General features: G+C 40.2%; 1 protein-coding gene across 5 annotated transcripts in view; it reads left to right on the top strand.

Annotated features, from left to right (window-relative positions):
• Positions 1–1,309: 1,309 nt before the first annotated feature.
• PFKFB1 (6-phosphofructo-2-kinase/fructose-2,6-biphosphatase 1) overlaps positions 1,310–18,412 on the top strand; it is a 108,387-nt gene continuing 91,284 nt past the window's right edge. For 2 of the 5 annotated variants that reach the window (XM_055565026.1, XM_055565022.1), the window contains exons 1-2: positions 1,377–1,491; positions 7,197–7,765. In XM_055565026.1, coding sequence (XP_055421001.1) covers positions 7,669–7,765 — 97 coding nt within the window. In that variant the 5' untranslated portion in view covers positions 1,377–1,491; positions 7,197–7,668. Of the gene's footprint in view, positions 1,492–7,196; positions 7,766–18,412 lie in introns of all 5 variants that reach the window. The other 3 variants (XM_055565023.1, XM_055565024.1, XM_055565025.1) reach the window with 3 other exon arrangements.

The following is an 18,412-nucleotide window of genomic DNA, read 5'->3' as shown; positions in this document are numbered from 1 at the left end:
CTTTTGAATAAACCATGGGGAAAATGAGGAGGAGAAAGCACCCTAATGGAGTAAGACTTAGGAGAGGGCCTCTGGCTTTATTGGGCTGGGAGAGGGAGATGGGGAACTTTTATCCAGCCCACCCTGTAGCCATTATCTTTCTTTGACTTTATAGCATCCCTAGGATGTGACCTGACAAGTACTTTCTCTTCATTTCTCAGATAATTAAAATCAAGACCCAGAGAATTTAAGAGGATTATCCATGTTCCAGAGCAGCACTGTCTCCCAATATAACCCAAGGCTCTTCCATATGCATTTATCTCACTTCCTTGTCAGAGCAACTTTGTAAGAGACATTAAGGCTAAATAAGAGAGGTTCAGTGAATTTGAATTAGTATCACAGAAGTAGTAGAGCCAAGATTCAATCCCTATCTTAATCAGCTCAAGGAATACTTTCCTGAGTAAGTTTTTTTTTTGTTTTGTTTTGTTTTTTTTTAATAATCACCCATGCACTACTTTTTCTCTGGGCCCCCACACCAATCGTCCATTCTGTCACAGCACTTACAATGCACAGCTACCACTGATTTCTATTTCCATCACTAGACTGCCAGCAGCTTGAGAGCAATGACTATGTCTGATTCATCTCATTAGTTCCATCCCCTAATATAGCACACAACACGTGCTAGGAGTTAATAAATGTTTGCTGAATGAATGAACAAGCAAGAGCATCAGCAGGTTAGTGACTTGTTTTCTGAGAACATAAGAATAGAGATAATAGACATGCCCAATATCCAGGGGAAAGTATAACTTTGCATCCTTAGTTTCCTCACCCAGAATTGCAGTATAATTACTTTTCCCCCAGAATTCCAACCATCATTCTCAATGTCTGCAAAAAAGACCTAAAGAGCTGCTTTTCCCCTTGGAGGACTTAAAGGTTACATTCCCTCTGATGGACTTAAAGGTTGTTGCCATCAGAAAATAGTCTTGCAATTAAAATTAAAATGTTGGTGCTTTAAGCTTTTTCATGTTTTGGTGGCTATAAGCTTAGGATTGAGTCCCAAGGGTGGAATAATTAGGACAAAGGAAATGAACATTTGTATTGCTCTTACTTCATATTGCCAAATCACTTTCCAGTAAGGGATCATGTCAATTTGCACTGAAGACCAATATGAAACAGCCCTAAAGAAATCCAGATCTTGCCTCTTTCCATTGCTGGTTTTCATTTCCCCATTCTGCAGTAGCTTGTTAATATTAGTCCTGACCTTCGGGATTGGCCTGAAGAGAAAAGGCTCCGGATGACTCAGGAACTTCTTTGGCAACTACAACAGCTGATATTTCAACAGCGGGTACACTGCCCCTCTTACCAAGGGTACTTCCCAGCCTTCCCAGAGAATCAACAAGCACCTCCAGACTCCCTGTTTGATGCCACCCTCTGGACCTGCTTTGGGGGTCTAAATGCAAGAGTCGTGTGTCGGATAATTAGCGATGGAAGAAAAAGCCTCTAGGAGAACAGGTAAGTGAGACAGAAGAAAAATAGATAAGAGTTAATACAAATATAAATCAATTCTTTAGGTTCTCTGGAAATTTTTCTTAGTGTAGGCAGTCACTTGAACTGCTCACTAAAGTGTATGGGAAGTTTAGGATTAATGTAATTTCTATATCTCATTATCTACCATCCATTCTGACCTGTCTTTGTGGAACACTGGCCCAAAGGGCAGTTCCCTAGCACTTTTAGAAGTCTCTCTAACTTGGTCTACTCCAGTTTAAAAAAAAAAAAACTGGATGATAGATATTATATTTCTTAACTGCCAACTGGTGTATAAAGTAGGACTGGTTTGCTGTGGCACTTTGAACAAGCTTTTAGCTTCTTTGGGCTTCAGTAGCCTCCTCACTAAAATAAAATTAAAGTCCCTATCCTATTTCCCTCAGAGGGCTGTAACAAGGTGAAGAAGAGTAGGATGAGAGGAACCAAAGCTCTTTGGAAATATTTCAGAATTTCCATGCTCTGTGTTAGTGATCTTACCTTTTCTGTAGCCTCCACAGGCAATACCACCCACAACTCTCTTCTCCCTGAGTGACTGTGGTCTGTGGAGTGCAAACCTTGGGCTCCAGGCATGGCACTGAAAGTAGTGAGAGGATAGTAGGTAAGGGAAGTGGCTAAGAAAGAAATGGCTCCTAGGCTGCTGCCACAAAAGGCCTAATATACACATATAGACACCTGACCTATAAGCATACAATTTCCGTCCTCACTCTAACACGAATGCATTCACATCCATACACTCCAAGAATTACGAATAAGGAGACTCCATTTGTGATTTTGATACCCATCAGTACTGTCTTGATATTGCTTTTAATGAAATTCTTCCATAAATTCCATACTTTGGGAAGATGATCAGAATCTGCATGCCTCAGAAAGTCACACTTCATTCTTTCGTCTATACAGTTAATCCCAAATTAGAATTTGTGGTTCAACTCTTAGTCTTGAGTTAGGGTAAGTGGGTTTCTGATACTGAGTGAAACTTTCTTTTTCTGTAACCAGTTATTTGGATCATTTTGGGGAGTGAGGGGGCTTCATTCTTTAGTTCTTTTTGTTTTCCCCCATTCAGAGTTGAGAAAGTCTCTAGATTCTCCTACCACCTTCTACCTTCAGTTCAGTTCAGACGCTCAATCATGTCCGACTCTTTGTGACCCCAGGAACTGCAGCACACCAGGCCTCCCTGTCCATCACCAACTCCCAGAGTCCACCCAAACCCGTGTCCAATGAGTCGGTGATGCCATCCAACCATCTCATCCTCTGTCATCCCCTTCTCCTCCTGCCCCCAATCCCTCCCAGCATCAGGGTCTTTTCAAATGAGTCAGCTCTTTGCATGAGGTGACCAAAGTACTGGAGTTTCAGCTTCAGCATCAGTCCTTCCAATGAACACCCAGGACTTATCTCCTTTAGGATGGACTGGTTGGATCTCCTTGAAGTCCAAGGGACTCTCAAGAGTCTTCTCCAACACCACAGTTCAAAAGCATCAATTCTTCAGCACTCAGCTTTCTTTATAGTCCAACCCTCACATCCATACATGACCACTGGAAAAACCATAGCCTTGACTAGATGGACCTTTGTTGGCAAAGTAATGTCTCTGCTTTTCAATATGCTGTCTAGGTTGGTCATAACTTTCCTTCCAAGAGGCAAGCGCCTTTTAATTTCATGGCTGCAATCACCATATGCAGTGATTTTGGAGCCCAGAAAAATAAAGCCAGTCACTGTTTCCACTGTTTCCCCATCTATTTGCCATGAAGTGATGGGACTGAATGCCATGATCTTAGTTTTCTGAATGTTGAGCTTTAAGCCAACTTTTTCACTCTCCTCTTTCACCTTCATCAAGAGGCTTTTTAGTTCTTCTTCACTTTCTGCTATAAGGGTGGTGTCATCTGCATATCTGAGGTTATTGATATTTCTCCCGGCAATCTTGATTCCAGCTTGTGCTTCTTCCAGCCCAGCATTTCTCATGATGTATTCTGCATACAAGTTAAATAAGCAGGGTGACAATATACAGCCTTGACGTACTCCTTTTCCTATTTGGAACCAGTCTGTTGTTCCATATCCAGTTCTAACTGTTGCTTCCTGACCTGCATACAGGTTTCTCAAGAGGCAGGTCAGGTGGTCTGGTATGCCCATCTCTTTCAGAATTTTCCACAGTTTATTGTGATCCACACAGTCAAAGGCTTTGGCATAGTCAATAAAGGAGAAATAGATGTTTTTCTGGAACTCTCTTGCTTTTAAGATGATACAGCAGATGTTGGGAAATTGATTTATGGTTCCTCTGCCTTCTCTAAAACCAGCTTGAACATCTGGAAGTTCACGGTTCACGTATTGCTGAAGCCTGGCTTGGAGAATTTTGAGCATTAATTTACTAGTGTGTGAGATGAGTGCAATTGTGTGGTAGTTTGAGCATTCTTTGTCATTGCCTTTCCTTGGAATTGGAATGAAAACTGCCCTTTTCCAGTCCTGTGGCCACTGCTGAGTTTTCCAAATTTGCTGGCATATAGAGTGCAGCACTTTCACAGCATCATCTTTCAGGATTTGAAATAGCTCTACTGGAATTCCATCACCTCCACTAGTTTTGTTTATAGTGATGCTTTCTAAGGCCCACTTGACTTCACATACCACAATGTCTGGCTCTAGGTGAGTGATCACACCATGGTGGTTATCTGGGCCATGAATATCTTTTTTGTATAGTTCTTCTGTGTGTTCTTGCCACCTCTTCTTAATATCTTCTGTTAGGTCCATACCATTTCCATCTTTGCATGAAATGTTCCCTTGGTATGTCTAATTTCCTTGAAGAGATCTCTAGTCTTTCCCATTCTATTGTTTTCCTCTATTTCTTTGCATTGATCGCTGAGGAAGGCTTTCTCATCTCTCCTTGCTATTCTTTGGCACTCTGCATTCAAAGGGTATATCTTTCCTTTTCTTTTTGCTTCCCTTCTTTTCACAGCTATTTGTAAGGCCTCCACTGACAGCCATTTTGCTTCTACCTTCAGACCAAGTTATTTCCCCGACTCCCAGTTCCCTGAATAGCTCCCTTTTAATAAAACTTATCTTGTTGAATGGGGATTATTTGTACACATGTTCATCTCATCCAGGCAGAGAGATATAGATTAAGCAAGTATCCTCTGTTCCAAGGCCTGAGCTGGACATCTGGAAACAGATCACAGATAACTGAGATCCAGTATCTATCCTTAAGGAGATCAGAATCTAGTAGGAAAGTAGACTGGCAAAACACAGGTTGATACTTGCTCACATAAACAGAAGCATATAAGCAATGTGGGGACCAAAGCCAACGCTTCTCAGAGGAGGTGAGAATTGAGCCCAGCCTAGAAAATTGAGTCATATTTCATTGAGAATGGAAAGGAAGAGAAGGCATTCCAGGCTGAGCAAATACCCAGAGGCAAAAAAAGTACACAGTAAGTTTGGGGGCCCAGTGAGTCAGCTGGTACAATTTAGCCATGGGAGTCTAAAGAGATAAATGACTGGAAAAGTAGGTTTGATTGAGAAGAACCAGGGCTGAGGCCCTTCCATAAAGCTTGTTGAGTTTTCCTACTTCTGGGGATCACAATGGATAACAGTGGTTAAACACACAGACACACAGACACATACACATGCACACACAAACACACATACAGAGCTAGTTCCAGGCAATTATAATTTGGGTTTTCAAGCCTGGACCCCAAGTTTGCCTTTCAGACCTTGTCAAAAGTCGGCTAAGCTCCTATCTCAGATTTCCTGCTGCTAAAATTATCTTTCATGCAGGGTCATGAGGACAAAATTGTAAACATAGTAAAGGGGTTCATATGACTAGATTGATTACATCAGACAAGCCACTTCCCCTCCTGAGACCTCAGTTTCCCTGTGAGGCTAGTGAGAATGTTTGGAAGGAGCAACTATGAAAAATAATATGTTTCTTTGTAGGCCTTGGAAAACATACTTGTAAAGCACTATTATTATGATTATTAGCATTAGCAGAGTGATACAGTTAGGAGACTTATTAGAATTAAGAGAATTGTGTCTCTTCCCAAAATCTAGTTCTAGGACTCTAAATGTTATGAGCTAATCTGGAGGACCACATTCTTAAATCAAGTTATTTTTACCAGTTAAACCAAAGAAAAACCCTGGACTGGAGAAATTAGATCCCCAGTGTTTTATTCTTGACTTGGAGATTTAATTTGCTATAGGACCTTAAGAAAATACTTCCCCTCTCAGGCCTCTATTTTCTTACCTGAGAGAGTTGAATGAAATAATTTCTAGGGGTCTTCTGTATCATAAAACCAAAAAATAAAAATGAATTCATCTTTCTAATTGATTGGCATGAGTTCTTTATTATAAATGCTAATGCTTTGTCATAATTTTGTAAGTTTCTTTGCTGTTTCCTGAATTCTCACCATCACATTAGAAATTGTAGATTAGCCCAAGAGGTGATTGATCTTTTACTTCACAGAGGGAATCACAGTGTTACATAATATATATTGAACATTTCACAGATTACTTTATATGTGTTAACACACCGAATCTTCAACTACCTTAAGATACTCTTATGAGATGAAAACACAAAGCGTTTCACCGGGGCACTGAAAAGTTGTGTTCTGCTCAGGGTCTCCTAAGCAAGGAGGAAGAGGTGGAATTCCACTCAGGTAGCATGGCTCCAGAGCCCAATGCTTTTAACCACTGTGATCCACTGCCTCAAGAGATTCATTTAGAAGGGAAGGCTCTGAAATGTATTGAAAGTTTGGTATGATCTATACACAGAAACTGGAGGGAATCTAACCCTTAGGTAGACTGGGATTATGAGAATGTATTTTAGGGAACTTCTTAAAAGGCAAAGTGGAGCTGAGAGCACTGGAGGTCAGGAATTGGAGATTTATATCCCCAAGAGACCGGCCCAAAGTTGCCCAGCTCAGAGGAAGAAACTGAGCTTCCATGTAGCCAATCACTGGAGGTCTATCAAGGGGTGGGAAGGTTGCAAAAGAATGAAGTAAGAGCACACTTGAACATCTTCCAGGTAAGCTATGCTGTTAGATGAGTTTTACACATAAAAGTTTCAAAACAGTCGGGGGGAGGGTAAAGGAGAGAATTCTGAGTAGGATGGCTCTGGCCTATGGACTTGTCCTACTTTGAGGCCATTGCTCCCTATTCCCCACAGTGTGCTTGCTGCAGCCTCCCCCCAGGCCTCCATCCCCATGGCTTGGCATGAAGAACTTTAGTCAGGTTCTGGGTCAGATCCCAATTCCTTTCTCCCTAGAGGACCTGATGACAGTTGGCAATCATACTGTGACTCTCCCTAGCAATGGCTTCATGAACGTATCTTCCCAAGGTGTCAGGTTTACTCTGATTTATTTAGCCTTGGCTGGAGAGAGCATAAAGATGATCAAATATTGCCCATCTCTCTGAGAGTGTCCCAGGCAGCACACTTTCACATTATAGGAAAGCAGGACCCTCAATAGGAAAGTAGCTGCATTCAGGGGAAGAAAAGGTTTGTAGTGCCTTTGGGAAGGCATTGAGGCGGTAAATCTTCCACTTCCAGTTCGGGACGATGACTGCTAGCTCAAAACATTTTTTCAGTAGGGATATTGTGTTTGTGTGCTTGTATTTGGGAATCTTGCATTTCTGATGTGGATCTCTGTTTCTGGTCTGGAGCTTGACATTCTGCTTGGGCCTGTTTTTTTATTGCAAAGCTATGAAAGCTGCTGAGATCTGACTCCATCACCTTTGCCTCCCCACCTCACACAGGACATAAGCACATGATCTTCAGTCTTTTATTTGCATACTCTACTAGTCCTGTCTTCATTGGAGGGAAGTGATTGGCCAGATCTGGGCTGTCTTGCTGGCTGCCTTCCTTGCTGGGCTCCAACTTATCTCCTATGTACACAGCCCTTGGAGTTCAGAGGCCTCTGCTGACCTCTGCCCAACCTCTCCTCTGCACCCAAGCCCTCAATGGTACATACAAGAGCAGAGGAAGGCAAGAACTAGGAGACAAGAGAGAGGCTGGAAACAGGCTACAAAAGGGCTCAGAACCCCAGCGCACCTCGCTGTCCCAACTCTGTCCACCACCTGCTGTGGCCACAGCAAAAGAAGAGAGAGCTAATAAGACAGAAAGTAAGGCCGGGTACCTTGTGGACAGTAGTGTCATTAGCTGTGACGCCCAAGATGTCTCAAGAGATGGGAGAGCTCACCCAAACCAGATTGCAGAAGATCTGGATTCCACACAACAACGGCAACAGCAGGCTTCAACAGAGGAGGGGCTGTAAGTGGGGTTTGCTTCTGTGGGCTTCAAGGTGGTGGTGGTAGAATGGGTGTAGAAGATCAAAGGACATGGCCCCCTGTCCATCCCCACCCCAACCTGAAAGTTGGAATAGATGAGCAGCTGGATGAAATAGCTGTGGGGTAACAAGATGCTAATGTCAAAAACAGAGAAAGAAGGAGAGAAAGAAAAACAGAAAGAGAGAGGTGAATACAGAGAAAGAATGATGGTTACATAAAGACCATCTTAATCAGAGGAATTTTTGACTAGGAAGTTTTTCTTTTATCCAGAGCTTATTTGGAATACTTCTTGTTTGAAATCTGACTATTCTAGATCAGTGCTAGCCTAAATGTTTTATTTTGGTGACCTCAGTTAAATGTCTGGAAATCTGTACTGTCTGATAGCACTTGGGTGAAATAAAGTTCTTGGCATTGTTTCTTAGAGGACAGGTGCTGGGTACACAACAGTTCCATATCATTGGTTAGCTTTGCTCCTCCCTTTTCTCAAGCCTCCTTGAGAAACTGGGTTTAACTGGGTTGGAAAAAGCTGGGTGTCCTGCCTAACTGGGTTGGTAAAGACTGGTGCCCTGTCTCCTGCATTGCCTTCATGGCACATATGGACACATTTGCTGCTCTAGAAATTTGAGGGATAAGACATCCAGGGATAGACTACTGGTGTAATGTCCACTTTGAAAAATTAAGAAAGACTAGGGTCAAAGGGGGAAAGCAAACAAAACCTGTAAATATATTTTTAAGTAGATTATACCATTTTCCATAGATAACAGGGGACAGTTTGCAGATCAAGGTGTTTGCAGCCCAAGAATTTTGACCTGAGGAGCCATAAGGTGGGTGGAGATAAGACAGTTATGGACTGTGGGACCCAGACATCTTAAGGACCAGCTGACCAAGCTTCCACTATGCTAATGACAGAAGAGGTCCAGGCTCACAGCTAGTGAGAGGAAGATCCAGGAAGATGCAGGATGTTAAATATACTATGTAGAATGGAGGTTATGGATGGAGGGAGAGAGGGAAAAAAAAAACTAGCCTTTTGTTCTTCCTTTTCCTCTCCATCAGCAGTTTCAATTACTCATCTGGAGATCAAGGAGCCCAGATGAGACTGAAAATTACATCCCACCCTCACCCACCAAGCCACTTTTATTCCTTCTAAGGGGCTATTGGGTTAAGCTGGCAAGCAGGCAAGCCACTCTCTGCATACCTGGGTCCTCTATAGTTAGAGCCCTTATATTCCTGGGAACTCTTGTCTTTCAGTTGGAGAAATAATAAGAATAATATAGTCTCTGTCATACAGAGGATGCAAAATAAATATGCATTCACTTTAAGAGTTTGTCTCTCCTCAGCTATAAGACATAATTAATACCTACTTCCCCACATTGTTGGGGTGTTTAGTGATTCAGACTGCCTAGCTTTTAGTCCCAGCTCTGCCACCTCCTGCTTCTGTGACACTGGATGTCTGGATCCCTCTTAACTTACATGTGCTTCCATTTCCTCATTGGTAAAAAGAAGTTAGTAATAGTGTTGGGAGAATTAGAAAGCTAAAGCATATAAAATGCTCAGAAGAATGTCAGGTGTACAGTAAGTACTCAATGTTACTGTTATTATTTAAACAAGAAGGTGGGTGTGTGGTCTTTTGCCATCATATCCCCAGCATCAAGCTTGAAGCCTGGCACATAGCAGATACCCAGTAAATGGTAACTCTTTGCTACATCCACTCTACCCTCACCATAGCAAAGCATGGGGATCTGTGTGTACAAGATAGTGACTCATAAGTGATTGACTGAATTATGTCAGACCACAGATATAATAAACTTAGTGACCTGGGGGTGGTAGAGGTACATAATTCTTTAATGACTATTCTGAGAATTAAATGCATTAGTGTGTAAAGTTCTTGAACAACGGTGTATATTCATCTGTGACTTTTTTTTCTCATTCAACATTATATTTTGTGCCATCTATAATATTGTTGCATGCAATTGTTTATTCTCTTTGCTGTATAATATTACATTTTGCAAATATCCCATGATTTATTTATCCATTTTACTGTTGATATATATTTATGTAATTTTTAGTTTAGGGTTATGAACAATTACACAATGAAAAATTTTGTCCCCATAAATTTTGGAATCAGTTTTTCAAATTACACACATATATACAATTTTGGTGTTTTGATCGGAATTGGAATTACAGTCAATCTATATATCAGTTTAAGGAAAGTTAACATCTTTGTGATATTGAGTCTTCTATAAATATGGTGTGTCCCTATTTAGAAGTTTTTAATGTTAAGTGAAGTTTTATAATTGAAAAGGGCTTGTGTGTCATTATAATTTTTGTTTATTTTGTTGCTATTGTATACCTTTATAGAAAGTTACATTTTATACCACTTTATTGCTAATGTATACAGCTATAATTGTGGGGGTTTTTGTGTGTTGCATTTGCAACTAGCAAACTTGATAAACTTAATTTTGATAATTTATGTGTAAATAACAGCTTTCTATTTTCCCTTCCAATCCTTACTTTTTAAAATCTCTTATTCTTATATTACATCACTGCTAGGACCTCCTACCTTCAACACGTTAACACCAATGTCAAATAAAAATGTTAAAATTACTCATGTTTATATTGGACTTAATTTTAAAGGTAATGTTTTTAAAGTTTCACCATTGAGTAAGTTTGCTGTAATTTTTTTGTACATATCACTTAACAGGTTAAGGAAGTTCCAGTTTGTTCTTTGTTTGCCAATAGGATTTTTTAAAAATGAGTAGATGTTGAATTTTATAAACACGTTTTCTGTATCCACTGAGATGATAGATTGCTTTTCTGTTTTAATCTGTTAATGTGAATTACACTAGAGATTTTTCTTGTCTTTTATTTGTCTTGCAGTCTTAGGATAAATATTGGATTTTGTTCATTAATATTTTATTTAGGGATTTGGCATTTTGTTTATGAATGAGATTGATCTGTACTTTTTCCATTCTCATTGTTCCCTGTTTGACTTTTGTGTCATAAAATGAAATGGGAACTATTTCCTTTCATTCAATTTTCTGACAGAGGTTATTCAAGGAACTATTTGTTCTTTAAATATTTGGCACAACTTCCAGGTAAAAACATCAGACCAGGTGTTTTCTTTGTGAGAAAAAAATTAATTGATATAATCTTTTGAATAGTTACAGAATCATTCAAGTTTGCTATTCCTTCTTGTCAGTTTTGTTAAATTATGTTTTTTTAGGAATTATTCTATTTCACATCACTTTTCAAATTTATTTGCATAAACTTACATCCATATTTTTAAAATCTCTATTTGCAATTATATCCTCTTATACTTGTTTATTTGTACCTTCTTTTTTTATTCTTAATCAATATTGCCATAAGTTTGTCACTTTTATAAATTTTAAAAAATAATCGACTTTTGGCCTTCTGATTCTTTCTGTTATGTCTCTGGCTTTTTATTTAGCCATTTTCCTCATCATTATTCTTTTTTTATACTTTTTTTTTTTTTACTTACTCTGTTTTTCTTTTTTAACTTCTGGGGTTGGATGCACAGTTTATTAATTTTCATACTTCCTTCCTTTTAAATATAAGCATCTGATGCTATAATTATCATATGAAACAGATTGGTATTCTACAGATGCACAGTTGTATGGACATATGAATTTTTAAAGTATTTCCAGACTATTTGGTAAATAGACACTGCTCAGGGCTTTCTTAGTTTCTATATCACTCAGTTGCCCTGGCCACCTCAGTCCCTTTCTCAGGACTGCTAAGACCTATAGATTATCATCTAGCAACTGAAGAGTTAATTCCTGACACAGAAGGAGTCCTCTAGAAATTGGTGCCAAACCCTTGGGCCAGCTTCTGTTTTGCTAGATCAGTGGCCTTACCATTTCCTGTCTGATTCCATCCTTCTTCAAGAACAAACTGTATGATTTCAGTTCTTTGATATCTATTGAGATTTGCTTTATGGACCAACATATGGTAATTTTTGGTAAAAATTCCATGAGCACTTGAAAAAATATATACATTTTACAATTCGATTAAGAATACTATATACTTCAATTAGTATTCTTCCAGGATTTTGTCTGCTTGTTGATATGAAAAATTTGATGTCTCCTTGTAACTATGTCAATTTTGAATCTTTGTAAATAGCTACAAATTTAAAATTGCTATATATTTCTGGTAAAGTGAATATTTATCAACGTGTAAGGAAATTTCTGCTAATCTAGTATAATTAACATTTTGTCCTACAATTTTTTCTGACATTATTATATGTATATTTACTTTATTTAGCTTTATATTTACCTAGTATATCATTTATACACTTTCAAATAATGTTTTTACCATTTTAGTGAAGTGTAGTTAACTTATAATGTGTTAGTTTCAACTGTGAGCAATTCAGAATATATATGTATATGTGTATATATATATATATATTCTATACATTCTTTTGCAGGTTCTTTTTCATTAGAGGTTATTATAAGATATTGATTATAGTTCCTTGTACTATACGGTAAGCCCTTGTTGTTTATCTATTTTATATAGGGTTACATATATTAATTCCAAACTCCTAATTTATCTCTCTCCTAACTCCACTATATTCTTTGGTAACCATGTTTCTTTTATGTTTGTAAGTCTATTTCTGTTTTGTAAATAAGTTCACTTGTATCATTTTTTTATTCTACTTATAAGTGATATCATATGACACTTGTTCTCTGGCTTACTTCACTTAACATGATAATTTCTAAGTTCATCATGTTGCTGCAAACGGTATTATTTCATTCTTTTTCATGACTAACATTCCATGCTGCTGCTGCTAAGTCGCTTCAGTCATGTCTGACTCTGTGCGACCCCACAGATGGTAGCCCACCAGGCTCCACCATCCCTGGGATTCTCCAGGCAAGAACACTGGAGTGGGTTGCCATTTCCTTCTCCAATGCATGAAAGTGAAAGTTAAGTCGCTCAGTAAGTGTCCGACTCTTCGTGACCCCATGGACTACAGCCTACCAGGCTCCTCCGTCCATGGGATTTTCCAGGCAAGAGTACTGGAGTGGGTTGCCATTGCCTTCTCCAACATTCCATGGTATATATGTATCACATCTTCTTTATTCATTCATCTGTTTGTTTGGTTTTTTTTTTTTTTTCATTCATTTGTTGATGGACATTTAGGTTGCTTCTGTGTCTTGGCTATTGTAAATAGTGCTGCTGTGAACATAAGGATGCATGTGTCTTTTCAAACTAGATTTTTCTCTGGGTTTATGCCCAGGAATGGGATTGTTGGATCATATGGCAACTCTATGTTTAGTTTTTTAAGGAACCTCCATGCTGTTCTCCATAGTGGCTGTACCAGGTTACATTACAACCAATAGCATAGGAGGGTTCCTTTTCCTCCACATCCTCTCCATCATTTATAGACTTTTAAATGATGGCCTGTAAGAAAAATGTTTCTAATAGAGATATAATACACATACCATAAAACTCATTATTTTAAAGTGTACAACTTAGTAGTTTTTAGTATATTCACGTGGTTATGTACCATCATTACTAATTCCAGAACATTTTCATCACACTCTCCCAAAGAAACCCCATACGCTTTAGTGTCATTCCAGATTCCCCCCTCCCTTTAGCCACTGGCAAACCACTAAAATCTACTTATTGTCACCATAGATTTGTCTATTCTGGACATTTCACATTAATGGAATCATACAGTATATGCTCTTTTGTATCTGGCTTCTTCCACTGGGCATAATATTTTCAGTTAATCCATGTTGTAGCGTGTGTAGATACTTCATTCCTTTTTAAAGCTGAATAATATTCCATTATATAGATATACAGAATTTTGTTTAGCCAATTCAAATATGAACTGAGGGAAATTTGGTTTATTTCCACTTTTGAACAATGTTGCCATGGACATTTGTGTACAAGTTTTTGGGTGGGCACATTTTTCATTTCTCTTGAATATATACATAGAAGTAGAAATGTTAAGTCCTCTGGTAATTCTACCTATTAATACAATGATTTAAAAACTGCTAAGCTGGTTTTTCAACTGAATTCATGTTTTATATTTCCAAAAGTAATATATGAGGATTCTAATTTCTCTATATCTTCACTAACAGCTGGTTTTGTCCCTTTTTAAAAGTATAGTCATCCTAGAGGATGTTCAATCTGCACTTGAGAAGAATCTCTAATCCCTTGAATCTATTTCTCACTGCCACTGTATAATTGTACGGGATTTGATTTAGGTCATACCTGAATGATACGGTGGTTTTCCCTACTTTCTTCAATTTAAGTCTGAATTTGACATGCTCTGAGCCACAGTCAGCTCCTAGTCTTGTTTTGCTGATTGTATAGAGCTTCTCCATCTTTGGCTACAAAGAATATAATCAATCTGATTTCAGTAGTGACCATCTGGTGATGTCCATGTGTAGAGTCTTCTCTTGTGTTGTTGGAAGAAGGTATTTGCTATGACCAGTGCATTCTCGTGGCAAAACTCTGTTAGCCTTTGCCCTGCTTCATTCTGTATTCCAAGGCCAAATTTGCCTGTTACTCTAGGTATCTCTTGACTTTCTACTTTTGCATTCCAGTCCCCCATAATGAAAAGGACATATTTTAGGGGTGTTTGTTCTAGAAAATCTTGTAGGTCATCATAAAAACATTCAACTTCAGCTTCTTCAGCATTACTGGTTGGGGCATAGACTTGGATTACTGTGGTATTGAATGCTTTGCATTGCAAATGAACAGAGATCATTCTGTCATTTTTGAGATTGCATCCAAGTACTGCATTTTGGGCTTTTTTGTTGACTATGATGACTACTCCGTTTCTTCAAATGGATTCTTGCCTACAGTAGTAGATATAATAGTCATCTGAGTTAAATTCACCCATTTCAGTCTATTTTAGTTCACTGATTCCTGATATGTTGATGTTCACTGTTGTCATCTCCTGTTTGACCCCTTCCAATTTACCTTGATTCATGGACTTAACATTACAGGTTCCTAAGCAATATTGTTCTTTACAGCACCAGACATTACTTAAATCACCAGTCACATCCCCAAGTGGGTGTTTTTGCTTTGGCTCCATCTCTTCATTCTTTCTGGAGTTGTTTTCTCCACTTTATTCCAGTAGCATACTGGGCACCTACTGACCTGGGGAGTTCATCTTTCAGTGTCTTATCTTTTTGCCTTTTCATACTGTTCATGGGGTTCTCAAGGCAAGAATACTGAAGTGGTTTGTCATGCCCTTCCACAGTGGACCATGTTTTATCAGAACTCTCCACCATGACCCATCTGTCTTGGGTGGCACTACATGGCATGGCTCATAGTTTCCTTGAGTTAGACAAGATTGTGGTCCATGTCATCAGTTTGTTTAGTTTTCTGTGGTTGTGGTTTTCCTTTTGTTTGCTCTCTGATGGATAAGGATAAGAGGTTTATGGTAGCTTCCTGATGTTAGAGACTGATTGGTGGGGGGAGGGGGGGGACTGGGTCTTGTGTGATGGGAAGGGCCATCTTTAATCCAATTTTCTGTTGATGGGTGGGGCTGTGTTCCCTCCCTGTTATTTGAACTGAGGCCAAACTAATGTGGACATAGTGAAGATCATGGTGAGCTCCTTCAAAAGGTCCAGTGCACGCACTGAACTCAGTGCCCCCGACCATGCAGCAGGCCACCACCAACCCATGCCTCCACCAGAGACTCCTGGACACTCATGGGCAAGTCTGGGTCAGTCTTTTGTGGGGTCACTGCTCCTTTCTCCTGGGTCCTGGTGCACAAAAAGTTTTGTTTGTGGCCTCCAAGAATCTGTTTCCTCAGTCCTGTGTAAGTTCTGGTGGCTCTATGGTGGAGTTGATGGCAACCTCTTGCAAGTGGGCTTATGCCATAACCAGGTCTCCTGCACCCAGAGCCCCTGCAGGGCCTGTACCTCCACAGGAGACACTCAAACATGCAAAGGCAGGACTGACTCAGTCTCTGTAGGATCTCCTGCTGTGCACAAGGTTTTATTTGAGCCCTCCAAGCATTTCTGGCTGGCATGGGGTTTGATTCTAAATGTGATTTTTCCCTTTCTATCATCTTGCTGGGACTTCTCCTTTGCCCTTGGATGTAGGGTATCTTTTTTGCTGGGATCCAACATTCTCCTGTTGATTGTTGTTCAGCAGTGAGTTGTAATTTTGTAGTTCTCACAGGAGAAGATGAGTGCATGTCCTTTTGCACTGCCATCTTACAAATCTTGGTGAGTAGGGAAAGGTTATATAGTCAGGCAGGAGTTTGTGATAAGGATAAATGCAATAACAGTCTTGTATTCTTTCTTCAACGCAATTAGGGTGTGTGCAAGTTCTTAGGTGGTCCAGCCTCCTAATTTTGATGAGCCCCTCTGGTCCTTTAATCTTGCCTCAGGTGGTTTCATTGCTGTTCCTTCTTTGGTTAGCAACTGTTCTGACCTTTGAAACTGAAAGAAGAGCATGGAGGCTGGAGTCTTGTCTGTAGGAAATGAGGGACAAAAAGGCCTCCATGTCAGGCGTCCCACAGGGCCCTGCTCAGCATCAGTAGTGGCTTCTTGGGGCACACTTACTCACTGGCTGGGGTGTGCAATAGTTGCTTGCAGTAGCAGGGACCAACAAGCAGTTTTAAATAAGCTAGCTCCACAGTGCTGGATTTAGAAAAGGCAAAGGAACCAGAGATCAAATTGCCAACATCCGCTGGATCACTGAAAAAGCAAGAGAGTTCCAGAAAATCATCTTTTTCTGCTTCATTGACTACACCACAGCCTTTGACTGTGTGGATGACAACAAACTGTTGAAAGTTCTTCAAGAGATGGGAATACCAGGCCACCTAACCTGCCTCCTGAGAAATCTGTATGCAGGTCAAGAAGCAACAGTTAGAACCAGACATGGAACAACTGACTCTTTCCAAATCAGGAAAGTAGTACATCAAGCTATATGTACTCACCCTGCTTATTTAACTTATATGCAGAGTACATCATTCAAAATGCCAGGCTGGATGAAGCACAAGCTAGAATCAAGATTGCTAGGAGAAATATCAATAACCTCAGATATGCAGATGACACCCCCCCCTTATAGCAGAAAATGAAGAAGAACTAAAGAGTCTCCTGATGAAAGTGAAAGAGGAGAGTGAAAAAGTTTGCTTAAAGATCAACATTCAAAGAACTATGATCATGCTATCCGGCCACATCACTTCACAGCAAGTAGATGGGGAAACAATGGAAACAGTGACAAACTTTATTTTCTTGGGCTCCAAAATCACTGCTGATGGTGACTGCAGCCATGACATTAAAAGATGCTTGCTCCTTGGAAGATAAACTATGACCAACTTGGACAGCATATTAAAAAGCAGAGACATTACTTTGCCAACAAAATTCTGTCTAGTCAAAGCTATGGTTTTTTCCAATAGTCATGTAAGGATATGAGAGTTGGACTATAAAGAAAGCTGAGTGCTGAAAAATTGATGCTTTTGAATTGTGGTGTTGGAGAAGACTCTTGATAGTCTCTTGGACTGCAAGGAGATCCAACCAGTCTATCCTAAAGGAAATCAGTCCTGAATATTCATTGGAAGGACTGATGCTGCAGCTGAAATTCCAATACTTTGGCCACCTGTTGTGAAGAGCTGACTCATTTGAAAAGACTCTGATGCTGGGAAAGATTGAAGGTGGGAGGAGAAGGGGATGACAGATGATGAGACGGTTGGATGGCATCAGCGACTCGATGGACATGAATTTGAGTAAGATCCGGGAGTTGGTGATGAACAGGGAGGCCTGGTATGCTGCAGTCAATGGGGTCACAAAGAGTCGGAAATGACTGAGCAACTGAACTGAACTGAACAGTGCATATAGAAGCAGTTTCTGGCGTGTGGAGGTGATGGTGACCTAGCCCCCATACATGTATCTCAACAGTGGTGCCTTAGTTTCCAGGCACACTATGCCTTGTCTAGGAGCATTCATGGCTGTGCACCCTTTCCCTCCTGTTCCCTTTGCTGTATCCACACAGTCAACCTTGTTCCTCTCCCTGAATCAATTCTACCAACCCCACACTTTAGCACTCAGTCCCCACCAGCATTGGCAGACTCTTGTCCCAGAGAGAGGCACCCAGTGGTGATTCCCAAGGAGGCTTTGGGATGATTGGTGCTCAGGCAACCAGAGCTCCAGAGGGCAGAGGAGACCCTGACCTGATAGCCCTCCCTGCTCAGAAGGGGACTCCTCTCAGTGCCTGCAGATGCTGGTGGGTGGGGGGAGGATTTCAAATGGTGACTCTGTCCCCTTGCCCAGCACTGGGTAATGATACTTTGCTTCTATGATGTCCTGGGCTTTTTCTGAGGATACTCCTAGTTGTGGAGGTCCTTATACCTGTCCCTTCAGACTGTCTTTTCACAGCTAATAGCTGTCCCTTCCCAGTGAGATGGGAATCTGAGTTCTTGTCCACAGACCCAAAGAATGGAATCCATGAGCAAACACTCAAGGTAGCAAGCAAATAGGATTTATTAAAGAGGAGGAAAGTACAAAGCTCTCAGCATAGACGGGGAGTAAAGAGTCCCCCCCCCCCCCCCCCGCCAAGGTGGGACTTACAGCAGTTTTTATATCCTTCCTTAAATCATGGGTGTCTACCCAATCAATTTAAAATTCAAGATATTTAACAACTT

Source organism: Bubalus kerabau, chromosome X (assembly GCF_029407905.1).
Source record: "Bubalus kerabau isolate K-KA32 ecotype Philippines breed swamp buffalo chromosome X, PCC_UOA_SB_1v2, whole genome shotgun sequence".
NCBI classification, from domain to species: Eukaryota; Metazoa; Chordata; class Mammalia; order Artiodactyla; family Bovidae; genus Bubalus; species Bubalus kerabau.
The sequence above is the reverse complement of the archived record's forward strand: the minus strand, read 5'-3'. Positions and strand labels throughout refer to the sequence as shown.